At 35.0% G+C, this 23,726-nt stretch overlaps 1 protein-coding gene across 1 annotated transcript in view; it reads left to right on the forward strand.

Moving 5' to 3' along the window:
* Window positions 1-23,726, forward strand: part of LOC150107721 (centrosomal protein of 120 kDa-like) — a 284,452-nt gene that overhangs the window by 93,151 nt on the left and 167,575 nt on the right. Inside the window, exons 5-7 of the mRNA XM_090392176.1 lie at window positions 1,489-1,581; window positions 12,500-12,719; window positions 22,744-22,954. Coding sequence (XP_090248302.1) covers window positions 1,489-1,581; window positions 12,500-12,719; window positions 22,744-22,954 — 524 coding nt within the window. The remainder of the gene's footprint in view (window positions 1-1,488; window positions 1,582-12,499; window positions 12,720-22,743; window positions 22,955-23,726) is intronic.

Consider the following 23,726-nt stretch of genomic DNA (forward strand, 5'->3'; position numbering starts at 1 on the left):
CGAAAAAACTTGACAATCACAAATGAAAATATAAGAAACATGTTTTCAAAATTGACCAAGCATAGGTTAATTTTGTTCAATGAAACTGGGCAGACCAGTTATTATTTATTAGTTATTTATTATTGACCATATAGAAAATAAGAAAATATTAAAGTTATATTCTGATTAATTACTAATTTGACATTATAAATAATCTGTTATTATGTCATAGTAGATTACCTAAGATTATCAAATTAAGGAGGCATCTACTTTTACAGTAAAAATTAAATGTAAATAAGATAAAATACAAATAACAGAAGTATGATACAGTTGATTTTCACAATAGTTGATGTATAGGGACCGAAAAAATAGTGTTTTTATAGGAAATATTTTTTATTTTATTTTATTTTTTCTGCATTTGGAATTTTTATAGAAATTCTTAATAGTTTTTATAGTGAGTAGGTTTGCTACAGTGAGAGTCAACTGCATGAGTGATATAAATTAATTGATTCCTAGTTAACACACACACACACACACACACACACATACATACATATATATTAGTATAACCAAGTTATTTTAACTCCTAATCCCAAGTATTCAAACAATTAAGTTTGCACCTAAAACAAAGTTCAAGTCTAAAGATGATACAACACCAGGGCAACTCATTGGAAAGGTGGGTAAAGCTCTGATCACTATTCTTAGTATTTTCCCATAATGTAAAGCACATCTCACTAGAAGATGTATACTGCAATGCATTATGGGTGGGGTCACTACCCAGACCGGTTTCAACCTTTTTTGAGGTCTCCTCAGTGAGTAGCTAGACCCTAAATACCAAGGTTATAGTAATACGGAGCTTTATCAGCTTTACCTATAGAAGTTGCAATATAACTTGGTTATCCTAATATACAATATCCCCAAGTTAAAAAATTTATTACATCTATATCTCCTCCAGAGATTTTTATTAAAAATAAAAACACCTTGTTGCAACTTCTATAGGTAAAGTTGATAAAGCTCCGTATTACTATAACCTTGGTATTTAGGGTCTAGCTACTCACTGAGGAGACCTCAAAAAAGGTTTAAACTGGTCTGGGTAGTGACCCCACCCATAATGCATTGCAGTATACATCTTCTAGTGAGATGTGCTTTACATTATGGGAAAATACTAAGAATAGTGATCAAAGCTTTACCCACCTTTACAATGAGTTGCCCTGGTGTTGTATCATCTTTAGACTTGAACTTTGTTTCAGGCGCAAACTTAATTGTTTGCATACTTGGGATTAGGAGTTAAAATAACCAAGTTTATAAAATAACTTGGTTATCCTAATATACAATATCCCCAAGTTAAAAAATTTATCACACACACACACACACACATATATATATATATAGGGTTTTTTTTTTTTTGGTTTTTTTTATGGAAGAAGTTAAAAGCTTCCAGTATAATTACACTTTCTTGCCTGGTACTTCAAAATAATAATCGATAAATTTTCTTTATGTGTAATGTAGGTGTATTCCATTGCAGACATACCTGAGAGTTTTATAGAGGATGTTAGAAATGAACCTCAGATTGGTGCCTCTATTGTTCTCTGTAAAGATATGGTATGTTGATTTTTATGACATTTAATGTAAGTACATAATGAATATTTTTTTTTTTTTTAAATTTTAAATCAATATCTGGAAGGGTTTGCTTTTTTAAAAAAAAATGGTGTAATAATGTTCTGAAGTTGTGCATCATGAATAGCCATATCTAGGAAATTTGGAATTTTTATAGAAATTCTTAATAGTTTTTATTGTGAGTAGGTTTGCTACAGTGAGAGTCAACTGCATGAGTGATATAAATTTAGGCATTCATATTAGCTTAATCAAATGTCATTTTTGTAGAATATATTAAATAAAATAAAAACAGAAGTTAATCAGAACTAAGGAATTATGACTATATATGTAATGCGTTCTTCAATTACTATTTACAGATTAGAATGGTTTAATTGATATAAAAGATAAAAAGTAATTTATTTTAAAATAATGTCTAATGATTACATATACACTGAGTGACAAATTTAAGAGGCACCTACCTAATAACAAGTATTTCCTCCCCTTTAACTCTCATCAGAACATGGACTGCACAAGGTGCTGAGATCATTTTTCAAGGATACTGGTGCATGCAAACTTAATCACATCCCACAGTTAGTCACCTTATGTTGGACCACAACATATGGTCCCTTTCTTGAACATCTCATTTTACCTTCTATAGACATTCAGTTGATGATTGAGGTTGAGTAAGCGATTGAAGTATAGTAAAATCACCCTCTAGAACCATTTCTAAATGATATATGAATTGTAATATGGAAAATTACCAAATAATTTTGATAATTACTGACTGCTGAATAACTTATGTGAAACATTTCATTTAGCATAAAATTTTCTTTTACATTTATTTAGAATTAAATTTATTTAAAATTATTAAATAAAATTTATTCAGCATAAAATGACAATCAGGAAAAAGAAGGTGTAGCTATAATATTGAACACAAAATATGAGACTAATCTTCTTGAATGGCAAGCAATATTGAATAGAGTGATGTGAGCAAATATCAGAATGGGAAACTAGACAATGAGACTTATTTGTGCCTATGGTCCTACAGAAGGTTCTACTAAGGTAGAAGTAATTTTTTGTGGCTTTAGAGAAAGCAACTGACACAATGAAAAAGGAAAAGTTGGTCCTTGTTGAGGATCTAAATAGCAGAATAGGAAATGATTGTCAGGCATACAAAAATATTTTGGGAAAATTTGGAGAAAAGAGCAAAGCGAATAATAATGGCAAATACTTGTTGGATTTCTGCTCAGGGCATGGACTGGTTATTACTAACACAATATTCCAAAGAAGAGGCAAGGAATAAGAAAAGTCTCATTGACTGTGTTATTGTTGATAGTGATGTTTACTCACTGGTGCAGGACACTGGAGTGTACAGAGGATTTGAAATTGGAAGTGATCATAGTCTTGAGGAGAATAAAATTTAAATTTGTATTGTAAAGAAGAACGTGTAAGAAAGTTTTAAAGCGAATAAAAGTTGATCAGCTCTCAGATGTGAACAGTAGACTTAAATATGCAAACATTATTCAGGAAAAAATGAAAGAGTTTGTGAACAGGAACCAAACCTTGAAGATTCAGTGGCAAACCCTCAAAAAAACACTGATTGATTCAGCCAGAGAGGCATGGTGAGGTTATCTGCAAGGATAAAAAAATCAGAACTCCACGGTGGACACAGGAAGTTAAAGAGGCGGTGAAGGAAAAGAATAAAGCATATCAAAAGTTCCTGACACAGTGTTTAGCTTTCTTACATTTGTCTCTGTATTCTCTAAGAGCTCAAGCTGATTTATGTGCCAGGAACAAAAGTCATGGGAAGGCTTTGGTAAGAACATAGAAAATAAATATCAAGAAGGTGCAAAATATTCTGGAGGTTGTTGAAGAATTTCAGAAATGGAGGAAAGAATGCTGTAAAAGGAATTAGAGATGATAAAGGTGACATGAAAACTGGTGAAAAAGATATCCTTGATGTATGGAGTAATTATTATTACAATTATTGCATGACACCTCCAGGGAGCCAAAGACTAATCGAGGGAGAGCACCTACTCTACAACTCTCCACTACTCAATCCACCAATTACAATGAACCACAACTACACCAACGCCATCTACTGCCCACAATCACCACTAGTATTTTCACAGACAATAGCAAACACAAACATCCATGCCTGTGGCAGGATTTGAACCCACAGCCTTTTGACTGAACAGATACGCTAACCACTCAGCCTACCATGATGGCAAATCAGTGACAGCATAGTTGTAGAAAACACTCATCAGGTATGCAATCAGGAATACATATCCACACTTGAAGCAGAAAAAGTCATCAAAAGCTTGAAATGTAGAAAGGCAGCGGGAGTAGATGATATTCGAACAGAAATGCTCAAGTATGGAGGTATAAAATTCTTACAGTGGTACTGCATAGTTCAGAAGGTCTGGACAGAGGGACGAATTCCAGATGATTGAAGTAGAGCTCTCATAGTACCCATATATTAAAAGGGAATTAGAACTGAATGTGAGAATTACAGAGGTATTTCCCTACTGAGTGTTCCTGGTAAGATTTATGCAAGTATACTTGAGAAATGGTTGAGAAGGATTGTGGAAAGGAAGCTTGGTGAAGAACAAGCTGGATTCAGACCAAATAGAGGCTGTCAGGATCAGATTTTCACTTTACGACAAATAGTTGAGAAATCATGGGAATATAACAAAGATCTGTATTTGTCTTGTAGACAGGGCTGGTGAGAGAAATTTTCATACCCGTGACAAATAAATTTGATGATGGATAAAATTTTCTCCCTATCATCTAGAATAGTAGATAGGGAGAAAATCTCCTTCAAGTATAGCTGCTTTCAAATTAAACAAGTAAAATAGATAACCAGAATACTCCACATTGAAAACATATGAGGGTGCTTAAGGGTCAAAGCTGTATAACTGAGAGGAGACCTCCACATAGCCTTTAAAGGAATGCAGAGAACTGACCAGGGCTTCTGACCTAATGTCCAATCCTCACCTTCTCATGGTGCACCCTGTTGGGTATCTACTTTGATACTGAACGAACGAGGATGGACTGGCAATTTGGGATTTAGCCGACCAAATTGTATTCTTATTGGTTAAACCAAAATAAAAAAATGATGGTACAACATGACAAAATTTCATGCCGGCTGGGGCGTCGCCCAGTTAAACAAGGCCCATGTTGTTTTCGCCAGGGAACCAGGGCGAACAGCGAAAAGTCAGCTACTGGAACAAATCTGAAAACAAACCCCAACTCAACATCACCAGAGTTAAAGATCGGTACTATCAACGTAAGAATCCTGAATGGCAAAGAAATGGAGCTAGCTGAGGAATTAGATAAGTACCAGATCGACATAATAGGGGTGACTGAAACAAAAAAGACCAAAACTGGTGAGATCTTTCTGAGCAATAAATACAAAATGTTGTATTCAGGCAATGACAATCAAGGAAAAGAAGGAGTAGCCATAGTATTCAACACAAAATACGAGGCTAATCTTCTTGAATGGCAGTCAGTCTCAAGTAGAGTAATGTGGGCAAATATGAGAATGGGGAACTGGACAATGAGACTTATTTGTGCCTATGGTCCCACAGAAGGTTCTACTAAGGTAGAAATGGAGGAATTTTTTGAGGCTTTAGAAAAAGCAACTGACACAATGAAAAATGAAAAGTTGGTCCTTGTTGGGGATCTAAATAGCAGAGTAGGAAATGATTGTGAGACATACAAAAATATTTTGGGAAAATTTGGAGAAAAAGAGCAAAGCTAATAATGATGGCAAATATCTGTTGGATTTCTGCTCAGGACATGGATTGGTTATTACTAACACCATGTTCCAACATAAAAATGTGCACAAATTCACATGGAGAATAGAGGCTAGGAATAAGAAAAGTCTCGTTGACTATGTTATTGTTGATAGTGATGTTTTCTCCCTGGTGCAGGACACCAGAGTGTACAGAGGATTTGAAATTGGAAGTGATCACTATTTAGTCTTGAGCAGGATAAAATTGAATTTCATATTGAAAAGAATAACATGTAAGAAAGTTTTAAAGCGAATAAAAGTTGAGCAGCTCTCAGATGTGAACTGTAGACTAAAATACAAAAAGATTATTGAAAAGAAAATGAAAGAGTTTAAGAACAGGAATCAAACCTTGGAGATTCAGTGGCAAACTCTGAAGAAAACATTGATTGATTCTGCCAGAGAGGCATGTGGTGAGGTTGTGTGCAAGGATAAAAAAATCAGAACTCCCTGGTGGACACAGGAAGTTAATGAGGCAGTGAAGGAAAAGAAGAAAGCATATCAAAAGTTCCTGGCAAATAAGTCAGCTTTTACTCTTACAGAATACAGAGACAAATGTAAGAAAGCTAAACAGTGTGTAAAACTAGCTAAACAAAAGTCATGGGAGGACTTTGGCAAGAATATAGAAAATAAATATCAAGAAGGTGGCAAAATATTCTGGAGGTTGTTAAAGAAGCTTAGGAATGGAGGAAAGAGTGCTGTAAAAGGAGTTAGAGATGATAAAGGTGACATGAAAACAGGAGAAAAAGATATCCTTGAAGTATGGAGTCATTACTTTGAAAAACTGCTAAATGAAACAAGCAGTGATGACAGCACAGTGATAAAAAACACTGACCAGGCATGCAGTCAGGAATACGTATCCATACTTGAAGTAGAAAAAGCCATCAAAGGCTTGAAATGTGGAAAGGCAGCAGGAGTAGATGATATTCGACCAGAAATGCTGATGTATGGTGGTATAAAAGTCTTACAGTGGCTGCACTGCATAGTTCAGAAAGCCTGGACAGAGGGACGAATTCCCGATGATTGGAGTAGAGCTCTCATAGTACCCATATATAAAAAGGGAAATAAAACTGAATGTGAGACTTACAGAGGTATTTCCCTACTGAGTGTTCCTGGCAAGATCTATGCAAGTATACTTGAGAAACGGTTGAGAAGAATTGTGGAAGAAAAGCTTGGTGAAGAACAAGCTGGATTCAGGCCAAATAGAGGCTGTCAGGATCAGATCTTCACTTTACGACAAAGAGTCGAGAAAGCATGGGAATATAACAAAGATCTGTATTTAAGTTTTGTCGATTTGGAAAAGGCATATGACAAGGTGAAAAGAGAGAAGCTATTCAATACGCTGCAGTTATATGGTGTTAATGGGGCATTATATCAAGCAATACTTAGTCTTTATTTGAGTTGTAAGTCAGCAGTTAGAATTGAAGGAAGTACAGGAAGATGGTTTAATATTAAATCTGGTGTGAGACAAGGATGTACATTATCCCCTCTGTTATCGTTATCTATATGGATCACATTATGAAGGAAAGTGGTATTAAACCTGATATCAAAATTGGAGATGTTAATGTCAGCTCTTTGCTTTATGCGGATGATGTTATACCTCTAAATAAATCCGCTACAAGTCTGCAAGATTCTCTGACTAAATTGAATAGCTGTTGTAATAGATATGGTGTGAAGATCAGCAATAAAAAGACAAAGACAATGAAAATAGGCAGAATCATTGAAAATGTCAACTGTGTTGTGAATGGAGAACCTGTGGAACAAGTAAAACATTTCACTTAGGCACGATTTTTACTGAAGATGGTAAATTAAATATAGAAATAGAGAACAGAATCAGCAAAGCTGGTATGGCGGGAAGTCAATTGAATAAATTCATATGGAATAAGAGAGAAATTAGTCGGAACACTAAATTAGCTGTATACAAGGCAGTGTTCAAATCAGTTTTAACTTATGGATCTGAGAGCTGGGTCAGAAGTAAAACACTTGACCAAAGTCTAGACACCGCAGATATGCGAGTCCTGAGAAAGATTATAGGCATGAACAGATTGCATCAATGGCAATATCATATTAAAAATGAGGATAATAGGAAAGAACTTGACATTGTCAGCATCCAGGAATGCGTTAGCAGAGCTAATTTCATGTGGTATGGTCACTTAAATAGAATGGGAGAGGAAAGATTAGCAAAACAAGTGTTCTCTGCCAGGTTGGCAGGAAAACAACCCAGAGGAAGACCAAGATATAGGTGGATTGATACGGTATAAAGTGCCTTAGACGATAGAAATATAAGATCTGATAATGTTGGAGTCTTGACAAGTAACAGACTGATTTGGAGGAAAATTGTAGATAGGAAGTTAGTAATGATGTAATTTTTTCATGTAGTATTATCATATCCTGTACACCCCTTGAGGGTACATGACAGGAATTTGATGATGATGATGATGATGAAAACATGTGAGCTATGAGGGTGGTCTGAAAAATTCTCAGACTAACAATGAAAAAACGAATTTATAATTTCGAAATTATGTTTATTTTTCAACATAATCTCCCTTAAGATTAATACATTTATTCCTGCAATGCTCCACTGCTATTATCCCGTCCCTGTAGTGGTTCTCAGCAAGATCTGCAAAATACTCCTCTACAGCTGCAATCACTTTTTGATTTGAAGAAATATGATGACTAGGGAGGAAGAGTTTTAGTTTTGGGAAGAGATTGAAGTCAGAAGGTGCCAAATCTGGGGAATAGTGTGGATGTTCCAACAATTCATAGTGTAGATCCCTTAATTTTCCCATTGCGAAAACACCTTTGTGGGCAGGTGCATCGTCCTGATGAAAGATGATTTTTTTCTTCTGCAAACTGAGTCTTTTCTCAAGAATTTTTTTGTCTAGTCCAGTTAAAAGATTAAAATAATATTCTCCAGTTATTGTTTTACCCTTTTCAAGATAATTAATAAACAAAATGCCTTTAGCATCTCAAAACACCAATGCTATGACCTTTCCTGCTTTCCTGATAGAACCTACTGTCTTCTTTGGTGCTGAACAGCCGGCTTCTGTCCACTGTTTTGACTGCTGTTTGGATTCTGGTGTGCAATGGTAAATCCAAATCTCATCCATAGTAATAAATCGACCCACAAAATCAGTTTTTTATTCTTGTTAAAATGCTCCTAGCACTGTTCAGAGATTTTCATGCGAGTGCATTTTTGATCTGCTTTGAGCAAGCATGGCACCCATCTTTTGCAAAGCTTTTTAATTTGCAATTCTTCATGCATAATATATCCTACACGTTCTTTTGAAATGTCTATAGTCTCGGCAATTTCACGCACTTTGACTCGCCTATCATCCAGTACCATATCATGTACTTGATGAATGATTTCTGGTGTTGTTACACTTTTTGGGCATCCTTCACGTGGATGATCTTCAGGGCTGGTACTGTCTTGTTTAAACTCGGCAGCCCATTTCTTAATTGTCGAAAATGAAGGAGAAGAGTGCCCAAAAACGTTTATGAACTTTGAATGAATTTCTTTTGCCATTAAACCTTCTTTTACAAGGATTTTATAACTGCATGATACTGAATTTTATCCATTTCAAGGGATACAGACAACACATTTGCTTCAGACAGATGTACCAACTGTGGTTATGGTTGAGGCTGAGAACTTTTCAGACTGTCCTCATAAATGCATGTACATTTACGAGGATGGTCTGAAAAGTTCTCAGCAAGATCTGCATTTGAAATCAGAGATGCTCTGAATCAGAGATAGTCGAAGAAAGTTTTTTTATGGATATTAAGTTGATTATAATAGACAAGAAATTATATTGTTGGTTTAATCCCTGTACTCAAGCATAAGCAAACAAACTAGTCATGAATATATTTCATGTGCATATTACACTTGAGTATAGGATTAAAACAATACTGTAAATTGTCTGTTTTAATTTACTTGAAAACCAACCAAAGATTATGCAACTATTTTTGACACAGAGCATTTTTAAAAATATGGTGATACACAGAGTTTGAAAAATACTAGTCAGCTTGTTTGTGATGGATGAAAATTTACTCATTGATTGATGAGTTAAAAATAACTAAATAAATAAAGGAGAAGAGGAATTTCGTTTTAATCATCAGTTTTATTTACATAATCCCACTTCAGTTTCATATTTTATGTTATAAATAGTTTCTTTGTTTAGCATATGTGTTTAGCATATCTATGCATCTATTGGGTAATGCAAGTCAGTAATATTATTGTAATGGAATACGACCACTGAGAGGATATAATACGCTCACATCATTTTTTCTTTAGAGGGTGCTCAATAATACCATAAGGTAACAAATTACTTGCAACATTGCAACCTAAACTAGATATCCAACAGACATCAATAATTAGCTTATTTCTTATCCAGTGATGAAATATGCAGAATTTGAACATTAATAGTAGGTATTAAAGGTATTAGGTATTAAACTTGGAAAGTTGAGAAATAACTCAGAATACAATTGAAAAACATTTAGGTTAGAATCAGTATGAAGAAATATTCTGGGAAAATAAACGTTTTTCAATTGTGTTCTAGTTGCCACCATGTCATGTGACATCACTGACTCTGTCCATCTTGCAATGTTTCAGAGCCAATCAGAATTAAGAAATGCAATAACGAAGTTATGTCCAGACCTAATGGTTTCATTATTGAGAGTTTTTATGATACAGAATGTTTTCAATGTTTGTTTATAACAGTAGAGAATAATTTGATTTTTTTTTTCCATAAAAGTGATGTGTTAGAAATGAAAACATAGCAAAAAATATTATCATTAATCTAAAAAAAATAATAAATGGTCTTGTGTCACTTATACATAATTATTTTCTTTATAGATTGATAAACATCCTAATATATAAGTAGTTAGCATATTTGCTTCAACACTATAAGTTATACAATGTAAAAATTAACTACAGTATTAAAAAAATCATTTATATTGACCAGATCCTGGATTAAACACTTGACAATGATATATTAGGCAAGTGCAGTAGAGTATATCTATCTGACTAGTGAGGTATTTACCTGACTGGTAAGCCTCCATAGTTCAGTCAGTCTTGACAGTGCCCTTTGGTTGAAATTACCTAAGTTCAAATTCTGTCTAGGACTTGCTCAGAAAACCTTTATCAGGGCTTTTTAGCTGAAGGTGAGTTAGTGGGTCTTATACAGAGGTGTAAGGGTTTTTCCTCCTGGAAACTTGGGTATTTCATCCTGTGAAACTGGCATACCACTATTAGAACACACACACACACACACACACACACAAATTAACATACATAATATGCTGGTCTCATATCCTGAGTTTGCTTTGGCCACAAATCCAAATCAACCAACCAAGCAGTCTGCCTGATGAGCCAGCACAAAAATTTTCAAGCCCTAGTAATGCACCATTTTGCTACTTGTCTGTGCAATTTCGGATTTAGCTGATTAGATTGTATTCTGTATTGGTTTAAACTAGAAGCAAATGATATACAGCATGATGAAATTTCATGCTGGTTGGAATAATTCCCTGTTAAAGTAGGCTCACTGTTTTTGTCAGGGAACAGGCAAACAGTGAAAATTCAGCTACTGGAAGAAATTCAACATCAGCTGTATTGAAAATAAGCACCATAAGCATAAAAAGTATCAATGGAATTAGAAGTTAAACTGGAAGAAGTAGTATCATCTGGACATAAATGGTAATAATTTGTTAAATATTAATGATTTTGATAAATCACTTACGTTTAAGTAGGATGAAAATGAATATCATATTAAAATGAAAAATGTGTAAGATAGTTTTAAAAAATATAAAGTTGAACAGCTTTTACAGGTTAACTGTAGACTCATTTCAATTCTAATTTTCTCTTAAATTCAAGTATTTAAGAGAAAAAATAAAATAAAATGACTTGAAAACAAGAACCAAAGCTTTCATATCACTGGCAAACTCTGAAGAAAACGTTAATTGATTCAGCTGGGGAGCCATATGATGAAGTTGTAAGTTGCTTTCAAGAATAAAAAAATCAGAACTTCATAGTACATCAAAAGTTAAAGAGGCAGTCCTGGAAAAGAAAGCATATCGATTCCTAGCAGGTGTTTCAGTAGATGTCCTAAGAGAATACACAGAGATAAATGTAAGAAAGCTAAACAAATCGTATAGAATATAAATATCAAAAAGATGGCAAAATGTTCTGGCTGCTATTGAAAAAAAGCTTAGAAATGGAAGAAAGAGTAGAGTAAAAGAAATCAAAGATGAGAAAGGTGACATAAAAACTGAAACTAAAGACATGTCTAATGTAATTACTTTGAAAAATTGTGAAATGAAACAAGCAGTGACAGAAGCTTAGTTGAAAGTATTCAAGTGGAATGCAATCAGGAGTACATATCAATACTTCAAGTAGAAAAAACTATCAAAAGACTAAAATGTGGAAAGGCAGCTGGAATAGATGATATTTGATCAGAAATGCTCACATATAGAAGTATGGAGTTTCTCCCATTGGCATTCCTGGTGTTTTATCAAATCTCTTGCACTTGTGATTGATTTTACTTTTGCAAAAAAAAAAAAAAAAAAAAAAAAAACTTTTTTTTTTTTTTAAATAAAGACTGCAAAAATTACATTGATTGCTCTAATAGAATGGTCTGAACTTGTAGAATATGTTATCACCTGCTTTCATATATGGTTCATTGGATGACGACCAGAGTCTGTTACAATGTTCACCCACACACAATACAATCTAATCAGCAACAGGAATTTCTTCACTATCTAATGTTTTGCCATAAGTACTAAAATGTGCCATGCATTCAGAACGAGAACCCTCAGTAGGGCAAAAACTTTTAGAGGAAAGTAAGCACCTTTCCCACTCATTTATAACAGTAGATTCTGTCAAGCAATATGCTGATTATTTGGTATAAATTTGTGTCATTTTGTGATTTTATTATTCCATTTCACATTCCTCTTGACATATCAAATGTCACTAATCATTGCATTACTACTGAGTATTATCTTATTCCAGAACAAATGAGGTTTTTTATAGCCACTGCTTAACAAAGAAGATTGAAGGAAATCTGTTAGAAAAGCTGTTTAGCATCAAATTTATTTTTTTTAAATCATTTGAATAAAGTTTTTTTTTCCTCTCCCCAGATGGATGATATGCTTACTATAGAAGATGTTAAGATTTCTGATGGACAGGCTGAAAATATAACAAAAAGTAAAGTAAATAACAAGGGGAAAGAAAAGGAAAATCATGTTGATTCTGTTCATTCACCACCTCTGAAATTAAGTAAAGATCAAAATATGGACGTTAAAGAGAGGGCAAATAATAAGGCTGTCTCAGAAGGGACATCCAGTTCATTAAATGGAGGTAAGTTGGATAGCATTCCTCATTTGTATATGCTGTGTGGACAATATATATATATATATAGTCATCATTTTGTTCAAGTATATAGAGGCATATGCAAAAAGGATTCAGTAAGTCACAAAACAGTATTTTCTGAAATTAGTATATACAAAAAAATTTCTCACATTTTAATATACTTTAATATCAGAACGAGCTTGAGTATATTAAAGATGCATCTACATCCAGATTAAAAAAAATATATCAACCAGTCTCTTTCCCATTGTTTCCTATGCAGTGAAATGGCCTATCATTGCCATCTCTTACTTCCTGAAATACTTTGCCAGCTCATGTTACCTGTATATTTCTTTTCCCATCATGCTTACACAGTGATCAGAATATATCATGAGAATTATGGAAACAATTACCTTGTTAGATAAAACTTTAGTTTAATATAAACCAAAATAAGCACTCAACATTTCGACTTTCACATTAAGGTCATTATCTGGAGTATACACATATATATACAAAGAAACAAGCTGCACTACAATCTACATGGTATGCTAAAGTTACTGATCAACCATTAAAACTATTGGCCTGACCTCTGGTGAAAAGAAAAAAAACCTTACTACATCCTGTTATTACAGGTATCCCTTGCTTAATGCGGTTTTGCTTAAGCAGGATTTGATTAATGTGGCAAAATCAATTGCGGCAATCCCTTGATATACTCAGCAAGAGTTTTGATTAATGTGCCTTTAACCCTGCAGAGCTCGCAGCTGATCTGATAGATACGTACAAAATGTTTAATATAAATATTCTTACACAATTCAGTGTATAGCTTGGAGGTGTGCTGTGCATTCATATGTTATGAATGATATTCCGCACTGTTTTTTTTTGCTGTCAGTTTATTTTAACACATGTCATGTAAAGGTTTGTGATATTTGACGGTAAATTGTATCTGAGAGATACCGCAACCTCCGATGTCAGTATTGCATGGTTTAGTTTCTTTTAATTCTTTGTTCAATAATTTTGAGATTGTAACTGAAAATAAATAAACCATCATGTATTACTGAAATAGAGAGCCAAAGGCTTATTTATCATACATATCCTCTGGGAGATGTGCCTTACATTATGGAAAATACTAAGGAAAGTGATCTGGAGCTTACCCCACCTTTACTACGAGTTTCCCATAAGGTTGCTTATGCTTGCATCCGCCGAAACTTTTAGTTTAGTTTCTATATCTTCGGCACGAAACTATTGTAATTTCTATATTCGGTTATGAAATAATGTTGGAGTCAATATTAACTTAATTTGTACCATCATGTGTTATATTTGCAGTGTTTTTTCTTTATGCTTCATTGCTTGTTTACCGAGGTCCTGAGAGTCATTTTGCTCGTTATCGTAGAATTTATGCCAATAAGAAAAAACCTAAAACTGTTCAAACGACTCTTGATAACTTCTTTTGATAAACAAATTGCAGTAAATAATGTAGGTACAAGTATTTATTAAACATTTACTTTGCATTAATTTTTTATCTTTCCTAAAAGGTATCATATAAAACGAATTATTAATAAGTAACCGATCATGGACGAATTGTAATTTTTACTGTTGATTGTTAGATTTGATTAACGCGATTTTGATATACGCGGTAACATCGAGGGATTAATTAACCGCGTTAATTAATCCCTCGACTCTTGATAACTTCTTTTGATAAACAAATTGCAGTAAATAATGTAGGTACAAGTATTTATTAAACATTTACTTTGCATTAATTTTTTATCTTTCCTAAAAGGTATCATATAAAACGAATTATTAATAAGTAACCGATCATGGACGAATTGTAATTTTTACTGTTGATTGTTAGATTTGATTAACGCGATTTTGATATACGCGGTAACATCGAGGGATTAATTAACCGCGTGAATCAAGGGATACCTGTATTATTATCTATTACAGTGCTTCCCAAACTTATGGATGTGAAGGCCCCCTTGGAAAAATTAAAATATTTCACGGCCCCATCTAAAAAAAAAAATTGTATTACAAACTTATTATTATAATATTTATTGTATTTATATTCAATCAAATACACAGCGAATATCGCAAAAATCAAATATGACATTTTTAGCATACACATTTGACATGGCACACTTAGTCTTAAAACATTTTAAATTTGTTTTCATTATTTCATGTCCCCCCCCTCAACAAAACTAATGCCCCCCCCCCCCAAGGGGGCTGCGGCTCACAGTTTGGAAGCGCTGATCTATTTGGTTATAAAATTAAATTAAGCTGAAGAGCAACATGTTCACACAAAAATTACTTATAAGTATACATATAAATTACAACACACCAGTATGGATAGTGGCCAACAAAAGCTGAAAAATTGCTTAAAGTCTGAAGTCCTAAAGTTATCTGTATATTTGGATATATATATATAGTTCAGATGTGCTAGAAAATCTTCTAGAACATACCATGCATGGCATGTTTCTTAACTTTACTAAAAAAAAATGCCCTTCTTATCTTAGTTACCATTGTCTTTGTATGCTTGATGAATTTATTTATTTGTTGTAATGCTTTTATTTTAATTTTTTTAGTGGAATTTTCTCTAAGTACAGGGTGTTCGGGATAAATTTGACAGTTTCGTAAGGAAAAAGAAAATCTTCTTTGTATCTATTAAATTTAATGAATTGACAAAAAAACATTACAGGCAGAGTTAATTACAATACTATCAACAAGATTTACTCAAAATAACCACCATTAGCATCGATCACAGCTTCAATTCTGCTTCGGAACCTCGAACAAGCTGATGCTACAGTCTTCCTGGGAAGGGCCGCAAAAACTGTTTTAATTTTATCCACTAACTGGGCTTTTGTATTACTGGAAGTGCGATTGGTGTCTTTTTCAACTGCGCCCCATACAAAATAATCCATGGGGTTAAGGTCTGGGGAGTTTGGAGGCCAAAGATTTGGACTGGTGAAGTCGTAGAAATTTTCAGACAACCATTTTTGACTTTTCCCAGAGGTGTGGCAAGGGGCCGAATCCTGCTGCCATACATACGGCCTACCATTGGCTACCCTTGTTATCCAGGGCTTGACTACAGTTAGCAACTCCACGAACAAAGCCCGAATTCCAATGCCAGGGTTCTTCAACACCTGTTCCTGCAGATTTGCGAGGAATTCTGCTGTACGAACGCAATCAGATCGTCTGCTAGGGATCTTTCTTCTTGCTACATCCTCGTAGTCACCATTGCAAGTCTCTAGTTCATGCCTGATTGTTTTTACTGTATTCAGGGAGCATTGGGCAGCAGTCGTAATATCCTTATTTTGATGGCGGGCACGAATCATCATGATACAAGTTATTCTCTTCCATGATTCAGGTGGGTTCCAGCTATCCATCCTTTCTGACATCTTGTATATGAATGAAGAAGGGTCCAAACTTTTAAATGAAGAGAAGTGTGTGTTAATACATGTAACTTACGGAAAAATATAATTAATTATAAATATGTCAAATTTATCCCGAACACCCTGTATATCATATGTATTGTGTTCTGGCATTTTTTTTAAACCTAGGTTTTAAATTTGGTCTTGGCTTCAAAAAATTTTCTTTGTTATCTATTAAATATATTTAATAGCCAAATATTCAACCTGAAAATTACAGGACAATGTTGTATCTCCACACTTCATAGAACCGAGCTTGGCAATGTGCCAAGAATAGTCAATTCATGCTGAATGGGAGAAAGAAATAAAGGTGTACGTATATGTAAATAAATTGCTTTATTTACATATAAAGCACAAAATCACGTGCTTTATATGTAAATTTTACAACTGTTGTACAAGCCAAATAGTTACCACCTTAAGAACTAGAATTTTCATAAAAGAAAAGCTAATTTTCTGACGTATAATTATAAACACTCATCCCACGAAACGCATTGATTACCCTAATATTGGAGTGGATTCTCCTTCTGACATGCGTAGAAGTGTCGAAGGGTTTCACATCTGTGGGCGTACACTACCAGTGCTATCATAATATAAATACAAGATAGAATATAAACAATGGATTATTTAAAACAGTAAGAGCCACCATAATTTAAAATGTTTGTTTAAAGAAAGTACCAAAACCTTACTCTATCATCCAAACCTAATTCAAAATGACTACCTCTCACTATCAGAGATATGGGAGAGTCTTAGTTTAATCATTCATCATTAACAATGTTTTCTCTGTTATCAGTTTGCATTGTTCTATGAGTAATGAAAAGAATGGTTTTTCCTCAAAACACTATCAGGTTGATAGCCAACTTATACAGGGAGCAAGAAGCCATGGCAAGAACAGGTGTTGGATTGACTGATTAACTTCAGGTTGGAAAAGGAGTTAGATAAGGATGTTTACTTTCTCCTCACTTGTTCAGTATATATGCAGAGAACATCATGCATGAAGCATTGGATAAGCTCAAGACAGGAATTAGGATAGGTGGGATCAATCAGTAATCTGAGGTATGCTGATGATACTGTACTCCTCTGTGATGACAAGGAAGAACTAGGACAAATTCTTAATAAAGTTAACAAGATCAGTAATAACAAAGGACTTCAACTCAATCCTATCAAGACAAAGATTATGGTTCTCAAAGGAAATACAAACAGAGAAGCGCTTCAGAAACAAGTGTACCTTAATGGAGAAAGAATTGAGGAAGGCAGAAGTTTGAGTACCTGAGATCCATTATTAATGGGAAGAATTGCTGTTCAGAAGGCATCAGGAGGAAATTAGGAATGGCTAAAACAATCAGAGACTTGTCTTCTTCTGCAGCTTTTCCCACTTAAGTAGGGTCGCTGTTTATAGTGAGTCTTCTCCACAACCTCCTGTCTTGGGCTGTAGCCACATCCAAGTTCTTCATCCTCAAGTCCTCCTTCACCATCTCCCTCCATTTCTTCTTTGGCCGCCCGCACTTCCTCCTCCCCTGCACATCCATCTGCATGACCTTTCTTCCCACATGCTCTTCCTCCCTCCTTATCACATGGCCAAACCATCTCAACCGTGCCTCCTATATCTTTGTTCCTAAGTCCGTAACTTTCACCGTTCCCCTTACTTAGTCATTTCTTAGACGATCCTTTCTGGTCACACCGCACATCCACCTAAGCATTCTCATCTCTGCTACCTCCGACCTGCTGATGTTGTTTTTCCTCAGGGGCCACAGTTTCCATAGCCTGCGTCATAGCTGGTCTCACTACTGTCCTTTAGATTTTGCCATTTAGATTGATCGGCACCCTCTTATCACATAGCACTCCAGCCATCTCTCTCTCCAGTTGCTCAATCCTGTTTGTATCATGATTCCCACTTCCTTCTCAGCCTCACCATCCTCTTTCATTGTTGAAAGAGGATGGTGAGGCTGAGAAGGAAGTGGGAATCATGAGAAGGAAATGTCATCTAGAAGGTCAGTGACTAAGTATCTAAAGTCACTGACCTTCTTGATGACATTTCCTTCCAGCTCCAGATCTGTCTCCTGGCTGCCATCCGCTTTGCAACACATATACTCTGTCTTACTTCTGCTCAGTCTCATACCTCTCTCTTCCAGTACTTTCCTTCAACTTTCAGTTTAGCCCACTTCTTCTCTTGATTCTGCACACAGCACGATGTCATCTGCATACAACATAGTCCAAGGCGCGTCTTCTCTCACCACCTCCATCACAATATTAAACAAGAACGGACTTAATGCTAACCCTTGAAGCAAGCCAACTGTCACTGGAAAACTTTCTGTCTCTCCCAGTCAGGTCCGAACTCTTGTCTTCACATTTCTGTACATCTCCTGCACCAGTGTGACCAATTTCTCCAGCACCACCTTCTCCCTCAAATACCTCCTGACTTCTTGCCTTGGCACTCTATCATATGCTTTCTCCAGATCAATAAATACCAAGTGTAGCTCCCGTTGCTTCTCTCGAAACTTTTCCATCATCTGTCGTCGATGCACAAGATTGCAATTTGTCTTCAAATTGCAATCTTGTGTATCCCCTTTACTCTTGTAGATGGGACAAGAGTACTGTCCCTCCATTCCTTGGGTATATTTTCCTGTTGACAAACTTTTATTAACAAGTCCCACAGCAGGTCAGTTCCCTCTTTCCCCAGTGCCTTCCATGCCTCCACTGGGATCCTGTCAGGGCCCACTGATTTTTCATTCTTCATCCTCTTTATGGCCTCCTTCACTTCCACTCTATTAATGTTTCTCACCATCCCCTCATAATGCTTCCCATCTTCTCTGTGAATCCTTGCATTTTCTTCATTCAAAAGCCCTTCAAAGTATATTCTCCATCTGTTTCTTATATCCACATCCTTCCTTAATCCCCTTCCTTCACAGTCTTTGATCTGCCTCACTTGTACAATGTCCTTTGATGCCTTATTTCTACATTTTGCCAATCGATAAATCTTTCTCTGTCTTTCCTTTGTTTCTAATTGATCATAAAGGTCTTGATATGTCATGACCTTTGCCTGTGCAACAACTCTCTTGGCTTCTCTCTGTCCTCTTCCACTCTTGACTCGTCTAAGTGGGACGAGTCAAGATTAGTCAGAGACAGAATGGATCTATCTGGAAGAATGGATCTATCTCCATGGGAACAAAGTTGAGGATTTTGGATGCAGTTGTTTTTCCAACAGCAACTTATGGATGTGATACTTGGAACCTAAAGAAGTCACATAAGAAAAGAATAGCTGCTTTTGAGATGTGGTGTTACAGAAGGCTGTTGAGGATATCATATATTGAAAGACGTACAAATGAATGGGTGTTAGAAAAGATCAATAGAACTTTAAGGCTCTGTAAGGATATTGACAGAAGAAAGTTAAAATATTTTGGACACATTGAAATGATGGAAGGAGAACTTCTCAGAACAGTAATAGAAGATAAAGTTCCTGGAAAAAGAGGAAAGGGTAGACCATCAATGAGATGGATAGATGGTTGGCTGGTGTGTGTGGACTGATCTTCAGAGAGTTGAAGCTGTCAGAAAAGCCTACAACAGGACTATATGGCAAGGCCTGGTGTGGCACATCACCGAGCATCGGAGTGACCATACAGCATCTGTGGATGCCCAGTGAACATATGGATGGTTTGTTCTATGTATAACATCACTCAGCTTGTTGTTCATGTTCTAATTTGTATTCAAACTGCCTGATGTTATTTTATTCACTCTTTTTCCTGGTGTTATCATGTTAATTTTTTAAACTTTATTTCACAAGAATTGTGCAAAGACTGATATGTTTAAGTATGGACTTGTCAATTTCTTGGGAGTAATGATGAAGATTTTGGAAACGGTTGGCGAGAGCTTGCATTCAGAAATGGTTGACAGAGAATATACACTTTGCAAAGAACAGCATGGGTACACTGAGGGAAGGTCATGTTTTGAACAACTTGCTTACATTTTATAATACTGTTACAGTTAAGTTAAACATGGGGAATGGGTAGACCATGATAGTTATGGAAAGTTTTCCCACTTGGCTGTAATGTATATTATACTTGACAAGAAATTATGTTTTTGTTTTAATCTTATATCCAGATGGTAGGCATAAGCTTGTAATAACTTCATGACTAGTCTACCTGTATATATATATTGGCTGTTGACTTTGCATCAATTTCAGTAGTATCCCATAATGCAAAATCATTATGGGAAGTCTCACTACTCAGATCAGTTTTGACCTTTCAAGTCCTGAATTAATTTCTTCTTATTATTGTGCTATCTTCTATCGAAGGTCAGCGACCATCTTGGCGAACAAACTGCGCTCTTGTGCTAATCTGAGCAGTTGTGCACTGCTCTTTCCTGTCCATGAACTATGAATGTCTATGAATTAATTTAACCTTGGTATTTTCTTGAATTTGGTTCTCACTAGTGAGACCTCAATAAAAGTTGAAACTTGTGTATGTTGGTGTCCATAAAATTTCTTGCACCTGCTGTTTATTTTTATTATACTTTGTCCAGATTGGCAGATCTGCAGCTCTTTGCTGCAATGAACATCTAGACTATATTCAACTCTGTGAGTGAGAACAATCGGAACTTGTGAATATGCCATCTCCTCCAAACATAGGATTCTTTGGAAAAAGACTGAAGTCATACATATCAGGTCATCCCAAAAGTAATGTCATTTTTAGTATTAAATTTTGAAAGGATATAAAAGATAAATCACTTACTAATTTAATCAAGTATATATTCTCCATTTGAATCAATAATGCTTTTCCAACATCATGAAAGCTTCATAATGCCATTTCTATAGAATTCAAGAGGTTTGGAGGCAAAGAAGTTTTCAGTGCCCCTAATGTTTCGAATTGTTTTTTATTAATGAAATGTTGCAAACTTCAAAATAAGTAGTAATCTCTGAAAGTGCAAGATCAAGAGAATACGGAGGATGTGGAAGCTTTTCCCAACTGAGTTGCTCAATCTTCGTACAGGTGATTCTTATACTATGAGGGCATACATTATCATGGTGAAAAAAAAACACCCTTTTGATTGACCAGAGAATACCTTTTTTCTTTCAGTTTTTCATTCATTCAATTGAGTTGTTTCACAGTATACTTCAGCTGTGATTGTTTGGTTTTGTGGCAAGCGGTCAAAGTGTATAATACCAGCCATATCCCCACCACATGCTTAACAAAACTTTCTGAGGATGAAGATCTTGTTTTGGCTGAGATTGAACTTATTTCCCTATTTCCACTGCCTTTGGTGTTTAATATTCTTGTAAAGTATCCACTTTTCCTCAAAAACAGAGATTGAACCTCTTGAGAATGAAGATGTGTTGATATTGATGCACTCTCTTTGTTGTTCATTAGTTTGTGAGGAACCCACTTGCCGAGCTTAGACACTATTCCAAGTTCTTGCAAATGGCGATAGATAGTCGATGATGATGAATTAAGATCTTTTGCTAAATCTTCAACATTTAGCAAAAGCATTGGCATTTCTTGCAATAGTAGCTTCCAGCATATGATTATCAAGAGAGACAAGGTACCCAGAGCGAGGAGAATATTTCAAGCTAAAGTCCCCCTTGTCAAAATTTTTGGCACTTTTGCACATTCAAGGCATTGTCTCCATACACTTCTTGCACATTTTTTACAGTGTTAGCAGCATTGTTGCCTTTTTTTGAACTAATAAAATGATGTGTCTAATGTGCTTTTCAGTGACCTCCATAGTAATAAAGGTTATTTAAACAATAACTTATGCATGATGTTCTTGCATGGTGAAATTCCTCAGAATGAGGCCACCTCAGCTTGGCAGTACTTATAAAGCTCTAAAAATTCATGTTTAGACAAGCTAAAACACATCTGAACAAGTACAGTATAAAAACATTACTCTGGGGGCAATCTGATAAAATCTGTTTTCTTATGGAGCAGTTATTTAAAGGAAGCTCTGAAATTCTGCTACATTGCTCCAATGAATAGCTATAATGTATTGAAAGTATCCATTTTATGAAAAATTGTTCTTTTCCACACAACCTCCTCAGTTATTTTATTTATTTATTAGATATGTGAAGAGCCAAAGGCTTCAATTCGGCGACATATAACTTGTTTAAGTTAAGGGATATTACATCCCATATAGTTTCTTAGCCGAATAAGAAACTCAAAGAGTTTCATGCCGAATATAGTAGAAACTATATAAAGTTCGGCGATTCCAAGCGTAAGCAAATACCTGGATACTGCAGCACTGATCCCAAAGGGTAGTGCAAGCTGGGGCAACTCGTGGGTTAGGTTAGGTTATTTATTTATATTTTTTATAATGTGTATAGAAAATATTGCTTTGGACCATGCTACTCTGTTCACAGCTGATATGTTCTCATTGTTTAATTGTTGAATTCATACTGAAGATGCTCTTGATAGCAGAGTGAAAATTTTATGCAGTTAAAATTCTAATGTAAGTGTTTCATTGTATTAATTCTTAATTAAACGTCTGTGTATGTTTCAGAATGCTGCTCATATTTTAAATTCTCTAAGGAACATAACAAAAAGAAAAGATATTTAAATATGTATATGTATAGTTAAAAAAAAACTGTTGTGTTTATAAAATGTCTGACTTTTTTATCTTTTATATTTCAGAAATTATAAATAATCACAGTAATCCAACTTCCATACCAGAAACTCCAGTAATTCCTACTGTATCTCCTAATCACGAAACCATTACAAGCAGTTCTGCATCAGCTACAAACACTTCACAACCAATGTACTCTCCCCATAATTTTCTCTTTACTTTAGATCTCCGAAGTCTTAGGACAGCTCATCAAGTCCCATATATAAACTGCTTTCTGAGGTTTGTCATAAATTTGAGTAAAATAAGATGAAGCTATAAAGTTCTCTAATATGATAATTTTCAAAAATTCTCAAGTTATTTATTCGATTTACTTATTTGAATTAGTTAATTTTAATAAATTTCATGTATTGAAAGAACTAACTTTAATATTATAAATAATGAACTTAAAACCAAAATTTTATGCATTTTTTATGATGACTGTTGCAAAGAAAATATATAGCTTTCCACAATGTGTGGATGTGTATAAATATTCTTGCTGCCTCTAGAAAATGCAATTAATTTTCTTTCTGTTTTCTGTATGCAGATATTGATTGATGGCATGAATGGTAATGCCCATTTTCCAAAAGAGACCAGTGAACTGATATTCTGAAAATGGACAAGGTTACCATTCATGCCTTCATTCCATATCTACATATAAAATAAACTGCAGATCTAAAAAATAATTTTATTTTGGTCTCCTGGGTTCCAAAGGGATAAAGAAATGTACAATGTGGCCCCTGAAATTCAAGGGCCACATTGCACAAGTTGTGAAGATGTAACATGGGATAATGGCAATGCATGCAGAAATAAAGAGATTATGATTCCATTGTATAATGCCTTGATCAGGCCTCATACGGATTATTGTGCACATATTTGGTGATAAGTCTTACCCATCTTTGGAATGTGGAGTACAAGGACAGATTGAGAGAATATGAATTGCAAAGCCTCATGAACAGGAGGAGGAGTGGGGATTATGATTGAGACATACGAGGGACGTCCAGAAAGCAAGCTC

Source organism: Typopeltis vanoorti, chromosome 4, assembly GCF_054136105.1.
Source record: "Typopeltis vanoorti isolate ZY-2024b chromosome 4, IOZ_Tvanoo_1.0, whole genome shotgun sequence".
Classification (NCBI taxonomy): domain Eukaryota; kingdom Metazoa; phylum Arthropoda; class Arachnida; order Uropygi; family Thelyphonidae; genus Typopeltis; species Typopeltis vanoorti.